This window comes from Nesoenas mayeri (genome assembly GCF_963082525.1).
Source record: "Nesoenas mayeri genome assembly, chromosome: 13".
NCBI lineage: Eukaryota > Metazoa > Chordata > Aves > Columbiformes > Columbidae > Nesoenas > Nesoenas mayeri.
This window is the reverse complement of record NC_137550.1, coordinates 14,697,214-14,709,878: the sequence shown is the minus strand read 5'-3', so window position 1 is coordinate 14,709,878 and position 12,665 is coordinate 14,697,214. Positions and strand designations below refer to the sequence as shown.

Genomic DNA, 12,665 nt, shown 5'->3' with positions numbered 1-12,665 from the left:
AACACTTCACCAAGCCAGAGGTTGCAGACACCAAGTCCAAGGGCAAAACAATTCCACTACGGACTCCTAGCACAGGGGGTCACCCATCATTTTGGCTACAGCCCTGAGCGGTGTCCTCAGAGGATCATTCATCGTGCTTTCCTCCCCTAGTTCCCAGACTTTAAACCTGCTGATTCTCCCTACGAATCTTTTTCTTGCCAAACCGGACCGTGGTCCCCGAACCGAGCAGGCGCACAGTGACTTACTGATGAAGTTGGCTTGGCCAGTGAAGATGGTGTACTGGAGCTCGTAGGAGCTGACACTGAACTCATCCTCCGAGATCCAGTGGACGGTGATCGTGTCGTGGGAGGCTGTGCAAAGCTCCTCCCGGACGGACGGTGGGTTTGGCGCTGCGGGATATCACAGGTAATGTATTTCAGTAAGTTTGTGCTTTCTTTTCTTAATGTACCTAGGGCTTTTTTGCTCCCTTCAGGACTGAGATGAGCTGGTGCAGGGAGCAGAGTCTCTTTGCACAAACAACTGTCTTATTTTATCTGTCATTTTGTTTCCCACTTAACTAAACTTCTGGTGTGACAACACAACATCCAGGGGCCAGAGTGTTTTCAGGTGTGCCAGATGGAGGGGTTTTCGCTGCTGCCTCCATCACTTCCATCCTGACACAAGCTGAGAAGCCACTTCAAAACCCAGCTATTTTTCAGCACTGATTGTGGGATAAGTATTTCATCCCATACCTATTCCAGACACATTTGTTCATTTTTCATTGCAAGCTGGTCTGCTTGATGATGAAGAAAATTTGATTTGGGTGAGGAATTATGTCCTCTCTTCTCCGGAGCTTTCACCCCCCAGTTTTCCAGCACACAGCACCGTCCAGCAGCAACGGGCTGCCCCGAACACCCCGCATTGCCCCGGGCCAGAGCAGCGTTCATCCTGTGCTACATGTATCCAGGCAGCACCAAGAGCCCAGCAAGGTCTCTGCTCAAAGGAGTCCAGGATTTAGCACCAAGAGACTCACAAAAAGGGCAGCATAAGGGAAATGCTAAAGCATGCAGTGCATTAGAAGTACAATAATTGGTTAATTCGCTGTTCCCTCTCTGTAATCTGCCCTCTCGGATCCTTATGGGCATTGGCCTCCCTGCTGTGTCATGTAATTTTTCACCTACTTTCTGAACTTTCCACCTGCCCTCCAGGAGAGGCCAAGTACAAACTGGAGGATGGGGACATGTCACCATCCTGGTGACAGCACGGCCTCTGCTCTGCTGCAGCTGACCAGGCACTTTTTGTCAGTGACAGTGAGTGGCAACCTAGTTTGCTTTAAAATACACCTGCCAGCCCTCAGCTGTGGGGAAGACATGGGGCAGCAGATCGGGGGGAGCACGCCTGGTCACTCACCGGTTAGATAATCCAGCCCCTCCAGCAGCTTCTTCTCTCTGGAAAAATCTAAAGCAAAGTTTTCAAAGGCATCATTAAAATTGATATCTGGTATCAGAACTTGAGAGGATGCAGTTGCCATGGCGACCCTGAAAGAGAAGAAGAGACCATCGGTACACATCAGGGTGCACGCCACTCCCGACACCCAGCAGCAGCAAGACAGGGGATTAAAAGGGTGCGAGTAGCAGTGATATCACATCCCGCTGAGAAACCAGCTCACACCCACTAACCAACGCTTCTGCCCCAGCAGGGTGACCCAGTCCGGGGACAGGTTGCCCAGATGGCTCCATCCAATGGGGTCCCAGCCCAAACTGCCCCTGAGCTGCCTTTGGATTGTTGTGGCCACCACCAGGGAACCATGTTTGCTCCCATAGTAGATGTTCAGCATCATTAGGGTGACAACCAATGATAGGACAAGGGGCAATGGATATAAACTGGAACACAGGAGGTTCCATTTAAATATGAGAAGAAACTTGTTCAGGGTGAGGGTGGCAGAGCCTGGCCCAGGCTGCCCAGGGAGGTTGTGGAGTCTCCTTCTCTGCAGACATTCCAACCCGTCTGGACACCTTCCTGTGTAACCTCATCTGGGTGTTCCTGCTCCATGGGGGGATTGCACTGGATGAGCTTTCCAGGTCCCTTCCAACCCCTGACATTCTGGGATTCTGTGATTCGGACCTGCCATGCACCCCCTGTTATGCAAAGGATGGGACCCAGCGACACCACTGACCCTAGCATTTATCTGAGGGCAGCAGATGGGAAGGCTGCAGGGGGACAGCTGGGGTGTCCCTGGGCAGGGAGCTGTGACCAGGGGACAACTCCAGTGACATCCAGTCAGTGTCCCGAGCCAAACGTACAGTAATTCTGTATCTGGAAAAGCATCTTGAGAGCAGCCCACCTCTCGGCCACGTTCCTGGCTGTCTGTAGGAACCGTGCGTGGTCATTCTCCTTCAGGATGTGCTCTGCCTGGTTGATGAGGACCGTCGAGCGCTCCAGGCACTGCCGGCAGTTAGCGACCTGCTGGGCGAGCTTCCGCAGCTTCATCACCTGCGAGAGGAGCAGAGGGAAGCCCAGGCACTCAGAAGCCAGTGTGTAACTTGAAAAGCACTGAGGAAACCTCTTCCTAAGCCAGGGGCTGCTCAGGGGAAGCAAGGAGTGGTGAAACAGCACTGAAATGTCCCCAAAGGCTCTGAGGAGGGGGACCATCAATGTACTTTCAGTGTTAAATTTTGCTTACAGGTAGGGAAGCCCCAGGGAAAAGCCTCCATGCTGCTCTAAGGGTCCCATGTGTGGTCAAAGCAGGACAGTGCTGCATCCTCTCTGCGCTCCTCCTGTGCAAACGCAATGCCATCCCCTGTGTGCTGGCTCACAGATTTGTCCAGGAGAGGAGTCCTACAAAGCAGCTCAGCACAGGGCAAGGAAACCTCTCACTGGCTCAGCCCCAGCAGAGCTGCTGGAAAACACCACGTTTGCAGCCGCAAATCATTTTGCAATTAAAGGTGAGGTGCTGCAGTAAGAGAGTTATCCACAACACAGAGAAGCAGGAGCTGAAAAACCAGCCCAGGCAACAGCTTGCATCCAAAAATAGGGCACGTGGCTTGAACGGGCTCTGCTTCATCCACACAAACGTCCTGTGAGTCCCACACAGCCTGTGCTCGGGGCTCAGGGCTCTGCCGAGCCCAGTGCAAGCTCAGACCTGGCCCAGCCACCATTTAAAAAGGGACACGAAGTCACTCCAGGGAATAGTACCTCTGACACCTCGGTCTTTTCCCCGCAAAACTCTGTGGAGGATATTTACTGATAGCTTAAGACAGCACTGAACAAGCCACTGTGGAATAAACAAAGAACAGGTTTCTCTCTTCTGTGAAGTACCAGTGCTCCACAGCAGGGAGGGGAGCAACGAAACCACGAGGAACGTTATTTCTTAGTGAAAATGTCTGTGAGTCAGGGGAATGCTGTGCCAGAGCACCAGGGAAAGCCTGATGAAACTCTCATCTCCTCCACGCATCCAGGGCAAAGCTAAAGGAAAAGCAGGCACAAACCCCAGGTCACCGCTGAAGCTGCTCATGGATTGCAATGGTCACGTTTCTGTAGGGTTTACTGAATTAAAACCTACAGCTCCGACAAGAAAGTAACACAAGAAGTAACCCGCTTCTTGCCTTCCTGTCTCTATGTGCAGCTTCTGGTTGCTCTGGGGCTCAGCCCCTAAGCATCTCCTCACCTTCCAAAGGGCAGGATGGCACCAAGCGGAGGTAAAGGGCTGGAAACCCAGGAGTGACAGGGGCTTGTCAGAGACTGGAATGCTGGAAATAGGAAGACTTGGATGTGAACCAGGAGCAAAGAAGGTCAGAGAGAAAAGGAAGGTTACACGGGAGCTGACACTGATTTCTGGGGTAGTTCTCTTGTTTAAGCCGGGTGCACAGGGGGGCCCAGGAAAGCCTGGAGCTGGAGGTAGCTGAGTTCAATATCACCCATTTAAAACCCACTGCACGATTGCTCTGGCTGTCTGATGCTTTGCTGATGCCAGAGACAATATTTTGATTCGGGAGGAGCAGTCCTGGTCCTACATCTTCACCAGTGAAGACACAGAAGAAAGGAGGTGAATAAGCACAGTGGGAATTACATTGACAGCCAAGATAGGAGTAATTCTGTATCTGGAAAAGCATCTTGAGAGCAGCAATAAGGCATTTGCTAATGAAATATAAATTCCCATTGCCCCGTTCCTGCATGCATCTGCAGCAAAGGACCAGCAGACACCCAGGGCAGGGGAAAGCAAATTTCAGCAGATGGAGCTGGGCTGGGAGTATCTGAAGCAGTGGATTCTGAAATAATAAATCCCATTTCAGACCTCTGCTCTGCAGCCGCATCCCACACAGAGGCATCACACCAATATATCTTAAAACAAAATGAGCGGTCCCCCAGGAGCACACTTGAAGTACCAACCACACAAACACTATTTGCTCTTGCTCATTTAGCAGACACTTGCAACCAAGCATCATGCCGGACTCACCCTGCAAGAACGCAACAGCAGAGATTTATCCGTGTCCTCTCTGCTCCCCATGACCACCCAAGCTCTCCCAGCCCTCCTCCGAAGGGAACAGCCTGTTGGTTGTGCTGCTCCTCCGCGCGCCTTCAGATCATTTCCTTGTTTCCTTTTGCTGACGAGGGAGCGGGGCATGTACAAGCCTCACAAAGCCATCGTGACAGCGGCTCCTGGACCTCCCCGCTCGCCGGCACTGCTCTGCAGTACTTTGCCAGCCCTCCCTGTCCGTGGTTTGAAAACCTGTCGAGAAGAGCAGGAGCTCTCAGAGGTGACGGGACGCTGCTCAAGCTGCTCTTCGAGGAGTCAGTGCTGGCAGTGCATCCACAATTAAGCAGTGCACTAATCCACCGGCTGACAGCAGGGCCCTGCCACCCTCACATGGCACCTCTGCAGGAGCTCCAGATAGACAAGACCAAGGGTGAAAAGCCCACAGAGCACCTCAAGCCACAAAAAGGCCATGACTCTGCATCCCCCCAAGCGCCTAAGGGTTTCCATTGCACCCTGCAGTGTGGCTGGGTACCAGCCCCAGAGCCCTGCGTGAGCACAGGACCTTGCACCTGACCTTGCTGAACCTCAAGAGGTTCACATGGATCCAGCCTGTCCGGGTCCCTCTGGGTGGGTCCTGTCCCTCAGGTGTGTCACAGCCCTGTCCCAGCACAGAGCTGGTTCTGGAGGCCTCCTGGCCAGCAGACAACAGAGGGGAATTCGATTTTGTTTAAGCGTCTCCCAGCACAGCTGCTCTTTACCCAACGGCGGGTGTGCTGAGAGCCCCCACTCTCTGTGCCCCCCACCGAGGGTTTGCAGTCACCGCTGCGGGACTTCACTGTAACCACAGCCAACAGCCTGGGGAGCCTACACGGCAGGTGCTTGGGGCACATCTGTTTGTGAGAAAACCCCAAAGCCCACAGTCTCAGTGGTGGGACCGCATATCCAACATCACCCTCAGGGCAGCAGAGCTGGCACATGCCTATATGCAAAGAGCCGAGGAAGCTGGGTGGTGCTTCCCCCTCCTGATAAGCACCAGTCACCCCTAAACCCAAACTCTCATGGCCTCTTCCCAACAAGGTCAGTCTGAAAGCGTGGCTGCCTTGGGATCCTGCCCATCTCCAAGCAGCCCCGCTGCTCTTTTCCCTCCAAGGAGAGCACCCCAGAGAGACACAGCCCATCCCAGCGCCGGTGCCTGGGCAGGCCGGCAGAAGCCGTGCAAAGAGCAGGGCAGTTGGGTGGCTGATGGGATAAGACATGCATGAATAAAGCCATTGATACAGCATATAAATGATGGCGTGGATCACTCCATAGCCACCGCTTCTCATGTCCTTCTCACTTCCCAGCACACCAGCAAGATTATTAGCAAGCATGAGGATGTTGCCTTAGACAAATGCCATCTGAACAAGGGGGCTGGGCAAGTGGCACAGACCTGTGGCAGAAAGCGCAACAAGGAACATGTGCATCCAGAACCACAGGGTCTGGGGGGATCCTCTGGGGCTGGTCGGGAGCTTTGCAACCCCCCAGTGCCCCAGCACCATGACTTGGGGATGGGGGGGCTGCCACCCCCAGGAGCACCCTGGGGACACCCGTGGGACACACATGGGGAGGGCAGGGGCAGCAGGCCGTGCCCTGCGGCATGCGGTGTGGAACAGCACGGGCTGGGCTTGGCTAGCAGCGGGCAGGCACAGCTCAAAATGGGTATTTGCACAAGGAAGTGATTCTCCTGCTGAGGCTTAATGGACTGATGAATGGTTCATTTTATGACCAGACTTGTCAGACAAAAATTATCAAACGCAGAATAAGGAAGAGAAATGAGATGATTTTTGCTTCAAGGAGGACTCAGCGAGCTCCGGAGTAGCTGTCAGCCTTGGGCAACGAGAGGCAGGACAGCCCCTGCCCCTCCTCTGCCACCTCTGACGATCTTCTCTGCCTTCTGGGTCCTTCTCTCGTATCCCCACTGTTCACCATGGGGTGCTGCCCAGTCTTACAGGCTCTCTGCAGGGGTATCCAACCCCCACCGAGCACAAACTGAGCCCTGCAAGGTACGAGCCCAGCTTGGAGCTGCACGTGGGCTCCTCAGTATCTGATCTCTGGTGGATTTCCAAAGACGCATGTGTGACCCATCCAGGATAAGCTCTTTTTAGGATTGCTGGAATAAAAGACACCTAAAGGCTGGCATGGTTTCCTTACATCAAAGGTGCGTTCTCCAGCAGCAGGGCAGGCGGCATCCTCTGGGCACGGTCGTCTGGCATTCCTTGCTCCCACCCATGACCAAGCACAAACTTGAGGGTGCTGTTTCAGTCCTTACCTCTCACTGCCTTGCGGAGGTGCAGGAGCTCCAGCTCACAGATACCAAAGCAGCCCTGGGACGAGCAGCCCATTCTCCCGGTACCACGCTCTGGCTGGAGACAAACCTCTGCTCCAGCACTTTCGCCTCCATAGACTTCCCTGCCTGGGCCCAGTGCTGCCACTTTTTCCAACAGCGTTGCACTCAGGCTGCTCCATGCATCCACTGGGCCATTTGTCAGGAAAATCAGCCCAGAACAAATGGAAAACCAAATGGCAATTCAGCAGGAAAGCAGTATTTCTTGTTCTGCAGTCAGAGTGCTTCAAAGCGCCCACCACCTCTGGCGCTTCCTTTCTTCTGTGTTTGGGGCTTTTCAAACTCTCTGATGTTTGCGGCTGGGGCTTCTCAGAAAGGCTGCTTTGCGTTGACACTTGGAAATCGCTGTTCAGAGGTGTTGAAAGCAACGTAGGAAACCTGTCCAGCCTCCCCACAGCCAGCACCAGCAGCACTGGGGGCTATGGAGGAGCATTGCCGTGCTGCAAATGCACCACGTTTCCATTTCCAGCCCAGTTTCAATGGCAAAGAGGCTTATTCTGCTTTCCAGGTAACTTTGGAAACCAAACCCATGCCCATCCCCGGTACTGCTAGTACCCCTGTCCCTGCATCCATCTCCCACTGGTGCTGGTTTTGCAGCTATGTGGGCATAAGCTTGCGGCTCCTACCATGGCAATTCATCAGCAGCTGAGCGTTACTTCTGCTGATGGCCTTGGGCACTAATCAGGGCCTCTCTCCTCTATCCAGCTGCCATTTTATAGGAAAACAACATCTTTGAGCCTTCCAGCTCCCTGCCAAGTACAGCTGAAACTGGACAATTAGGGGGAGAGGGCGGGAAGTGAGAGGCAGACAGACAGATGGACCAGCAGAAGGCACCGTTACATAAAATACGTTCCCTGAAGTGGCTGGGATATAAGCAAGCATTTTAAAGCTCCTGCTTCTGCCGAGGGTGTCCGAGAGTCCTGCTGCTCAGCTCTCTTGCACATGCACATGGCACAACTCGCTCTCAAACCTGCAAAAAGTCTGTATCTGAGGCAATGCTGCTCCCTGGCTCAGCTATCGATACTGTGATGGCTGCAGAGCTAGACCCTAATGATACTCAAGCTCAGTAGGAACGGCAAAGGGCTTGCACACACACGCTGTGCGCTGCCATGGGTGCCGCTCAGAGCTACAGCCAATCCATCCGGGCTCTCCCCCTCACAAAGAAAGCACCGGGAAAAGCCAGAACACCTGGAACCACTGGAGGAAGGATCCAAGCCCCCTCCAAAGAAAAGGATGAGACACCTTGGCTACACTGCAATGCAGGCTGCATAGCCACTTCTTTATGTGCAGTGCAGGGCTTGGATGGCCCTTCAATATTAATTCTACATTATTATATTAGCAGCACAGCATCAGAAAGCCCTGAGGAAGCTGTCTGGACTGATCCAAGCAACTGCACCAATTTTTCATGCTAATCAACATGTTTTCCTTCCTCTGGCCATGTCAAGCGCACACCTTGTCCTTGGTGGAAGAGCCTTGGGGACAGCAGCAGTGAGGGAGACCCAGACACGTGCTGCTTGGGGAGATGAGGCTGTGCGCACTGATGGCTGCCCAAAGCAGTTTCTTCATGAGCAAGACAACGGACACCACTAGCAGCCCTTCTGCCTGCAGCTGGGGCAGCCCAGCATCACAGGTTGTGCCTGGAGAGGAAGGACAGACCCTGCAGCGGCCACCCCAGGGGTGCAGGAGGGAACCCTCGAACCACGGACACATGAGCCAGCCCTCCTTACCTTCGTCTCCTTGATCTTGACAGCGATGACCTGCTTGCGCTGGCGGATGATCTCCATGAGCTCGTCACACTCCTCCATCAGCTTGGCCTCGTGCATGGCTGTGTTCACCTGGCCAGGGACAGCAAAAGCACATGCTGTTAGGACGGACACGCTCTTCCCCGAGCCTGGCAGCCCTGCAGCTCTCCCGGCTCAGGCTGGGACAGACGCAATATATATCCCCCATGCTGGGCCCTGGCTCTGCTGGCTGCCAGGGGCTGAGCCGGGCGGGAGATAACAGCCCTGCAACACAGAGAGAAGCGGATGGCTCAGCTGCATCCATTGCCACTGCAGCTGGAGGGAGGAAAAAGACTGGAGAAGGGTGTGGAGCCCTCCTTGCTGCACATCCAAGGAGAGTGCTGGGTGGCTTGTGGGGCACACGCTGCCCCCCAGCTACTGCGCCCTTCCCCGGGAGGGGGGCAAGGGCTGAAGGGAGGTAGCGGCCCGGGAGCAGCGAGCCCCCACTGTCACTGCTGCACAGCCTGGCTCAGCTGTGCCAGGGCGCTGCACCCCACTGTCACCGCTCCACTGCTTTCCAACAAAGCTTGAGTACCACCGGACAGCGCCGACACCCAGTGCCCACCTGTACCAGCCCCACACGGGGATGCTTAGGGGTCTCCCACCTCCGTTCTCTGGGCAGGCTGTACATTTTGGGGTGCTCTGCACAAGCATGGCTACACTGCTCAGGCAGCTCTCAGCTATGGGGCAGCTGGAGGTTATCCTGCCCCAGCCGTCCTGCTTCAAGTTGAGCAGTGCAGGCTTCCTGCAGGAGCAGCGAGCTCCACTGCCCTCTCCTCCTGGGCAAAACTCACAGCTCGTTCAGAGCTCTCACAGCTCTCTCACAGATGTGTGAGACCACACCTGGAATATTGTGTCCAGTTGTGGCCTCTCAGTTCCAGCAGGACAGGGAACTGCTGGAGAGAGTCCAGCGCAGCCACCAAGATGCTGAAGGGAGTGGAGCATCTCCCGTGTGAGGAAAGGCTGAGGGAGCTGGGGCTCTGGAGCTGGACAAGAGGACACTGAGGGGTCACTCATTCCTGGGGATCAATATGGAAAGGGGGAGTGTCAGGAGGATGGAGCCAGGCTCTTCTGGTGACAACCAGTGACAGGACAAGGGGCAATGGGTGCAAACTGGAACACAGGAGGTTCCACTTAAATCTGAGAAGAAACTTGTTTGGGGTGAGGGTGGCAGAGCCTGGCCCAGCTGCCCAGGGAGGTTGTGGAGTCTCCTTTTGTGCAGACATTCCAACCCGCCTGGACACCTTCCTGTGTAACCTCATCTGAGTGTTCCTGCTCCATGGGGGGATTGCACTGGATGAGCTTTCCAGGTCCCTTCCAGTCCCTGACATCCTGGGATTCTGTGATGCACCTACTCCAAGGCAGTGCCTGCATGCTAGTTAAAGCAAGAAGAGGTTTAAAAATGAATGAGAGCACCCTGCTTGAAAGAGTGTGGCTGTGACTTCAAAGCATCTGCAAAAGCAAGAATGAAAGCAACTGCTCAGCATGGGCAGAAGGAGGGAGCGCAGGCAGAGCCCACAGGGGCTGCCTGGTTACTTCAGGAAACGCTGTGTGGGGTCTTAATGAAAGGGCTGAACTGGCTCAAGGCAGCAACAACTAAGGACAATCTGGGCTGGTGCAGCCACCCCACCTCTGCTCTGGCCACTTGCTGTGCTGCAGCCCCAAGCTCTGTGGCACAGCACAGGGCATCAGGGAGGAAAATTTCGCCCCTTCCAGTACTGCAGAACCCTCTCAGCAGGGCTCCAGGGCTTGCAGCACCTCCTCCGAGTGGCCTTCAGTCCCCAGGGCAGAAGAGCCAGGCAGCCACCAGGCAACCACACCAGTGCTGCGGAGAGCTGCGGGGGGCAGCAAGAAAGGCAGCAGGACACAAGGGCAGACCTGTCCCATTAAAGAAGAGTAGGGAAGCCCAAGCAGGAGATCCATCAATGATTTCCTTCTTTATAAATCTCCCAAGGCCATCTATCCTTCCACACAGACATCACTGCTGTGGGTGCAGGAGCTCCTGGTGCCCGTCAGGCTGTGCCACACAGGTGCCAGGCACAAAACCAGTGACCCTGGAGAGAAGGAGCCCTCCCCACGGTGCTCAGGAGCCGAGACGCAGGAGCATTTGTCCAAATTGCAGCCCCTCCAGGTGGTGCTGCCAGCAGGAAGGTGAAACATGCCCTTTGGGGAAATGGGATGGTGAGGATGCAGGTAGCAGGGGTCCGATCCTGCCGCTCAAACGAGCAGAGCTGAGCATGGTGTCGGCGCCGGGATGCAGATGCAAGCAGTGGCTTGTTTCTACAAAAAAAACCTGCACATGTCCTGCTTGATTTAGGCTGGTTAGTCCCTGCTGGACCCCCTTCTCGGGCTTCAATTACACAGACTTTTATTTTAATTTTAAAGATTAAAAGAAGGCATGCAAAAAATGCAGTGGAAACACAGGCAGAGGTTTCAGTTCCTCAACTCCAGGAAAGACCAGCAACCTTGGAGGAATGGACAAGAAAGGGGAGCTACACTTTGCAGAAGAGGAATTGAGCCCTATCTCTTAAATTAAACAGTGTACTAGAGGACATAAATAGGTTTTCTTCATTTTGTACTCCCAAAGCTGTGTGAAACAGCGGAGAAGTCTGAAGGCAACCCAGAGTTAAACACATTTGATACAAGATCTTTTTTTAAAGATTATGCAACACTGAAGTGGGAGACTGCTGATGGTCTGCAGAGACAACCCCGCTGAGAGCAAAAGAAAAGCAGGGAATCTTCCAAATCTGCTGCAAGGGAGCAGAGCGGGGAAATCAGCCCCTAGGTTTGGAGGCTGCAGCAATCTGTGCTGGTGGCAGCGAACGTGACAGCGCTGCTCTGCAGCCCAGGCTGTGGCAGGGGATGCTGGCAGTGCACGCACCCCTTGGGGCACAAGCACAGGCAGAGGCGGCTGTCACCTGGGGTTCCCAGCACAAAGCCAGGGCCATCTGCGAGTGTGAGCAGCCCCGGTGCTTGCTGCTGGCAGCAGGAGTGAGCCCTGGGTGTCAGGACTGCAAAACAGCAGGAGGGGAAGAGTAGGGGGGTCCTTCAGCAAGTACCATGCTCCCCCTCCAGCCTGACACTAGTTCCCAGGTAACTGCTGCATGTGGGGGTGAAGACTCCGCAGGTGCTACGACTGCAGGACAGCTGGGTGTGGGGGAGAGCTTTTACACATAAGAAGGGGAAAAAAATACTTCGCCCTTCTCAATGCTTGGTGGGAGAGTATGTGCTAGATACAATACAGCCCTGCAATAAAAAGCACATGGTGTAACTCAAACCTGGAAAGAGCTCACGTTGAAGCTTGTGGAGAGATGGGGAACACCATCTCAGCCTAGCGATTCAGGCAGAGACAAAGCTCTTCCTCTACAGCCGGCAGCATGAACCCCGCTCCGAGGTGGAGCAGAGGACCCCATCCCACCCCCATGGTGCCTCTAAAACCCTCTAGAGGTTTTTTACCAGGTAGCAAGGCAGCTGTGCCCCAGGGGACGGGCACCGGTTTGCGCTGACGCTGCCATGGCACAGCGGTCACCATCCCCTGTGCAGCATCTCCTACTGTCCCCCTGATGGGGACATCAGGGTAGGTACCATCTCTGCTACCCCTCCTGGGATTTTACACACTCACCTTCTTAGTAGGGTCATTACCTGCTCTCTCTGGTCCACATTTCAATCACTGTCACAGGATTTGGTCTCTTTGCCTCCCATGCACTGTACTGGAGGGATTCACGCCACAGTGCCATCAAGCAGCACAGGGCACATTTGCAATGCCCTTCCCTGGAACGCCTCCCTCTGCACCTCAGGGTGCTGCTGGCACAGTTTCCTGGATGTGATGTGGGACTTAAATGGGCCAGGACTTGATGGGCAGAGGATGTTGGGATCACATGCAATGTCCACGAGGATCTCCAAAGCAAGATCCCCTGCATTAAGACTCATGGAGAAGTGCATGGGGGCAGAGATATTTTCTAATTCCTGCTGTAATGTGTTCTCTGAAAAGGTGCCTCTGAAGGGCAGGACTGCTTATTTAGAGACTCCTAAACCAGGGGTGTCA

General features: G+C 54.5%; 1 protein-coding gene across 1 annotated transcript in view; it reads right to left on the bottom strand.

Annotated features, from left to right (window-relative positions):
- The window catches only part of MID2 (midline 2), a gene marked incomplete at both ends in the record, with an annotated part of 87,058 nt that overhangs the window by 17,035 nt on the left and 57,358 nt on the right, over positions 1-12,665 (bottom strand). The window contains 4 exons of the mRNA XM_080352551.1: positions 246-389; positions 1,390-1,517; positions 2,324-2,472; positions 8,567-8,674. Coding sequence (XP_080208677.1) covers positions 246-389; positions 1,390-1,517; positions 2,324-2,472; positions 8,567-8,674 — 529 coding nt within the window. The remainder of the gene's footprint in view (positions 1-245; positions 390-1,389; positions 1,518-2,323; positions 2,473-8,566; positions 8,675-12,665) is intronic.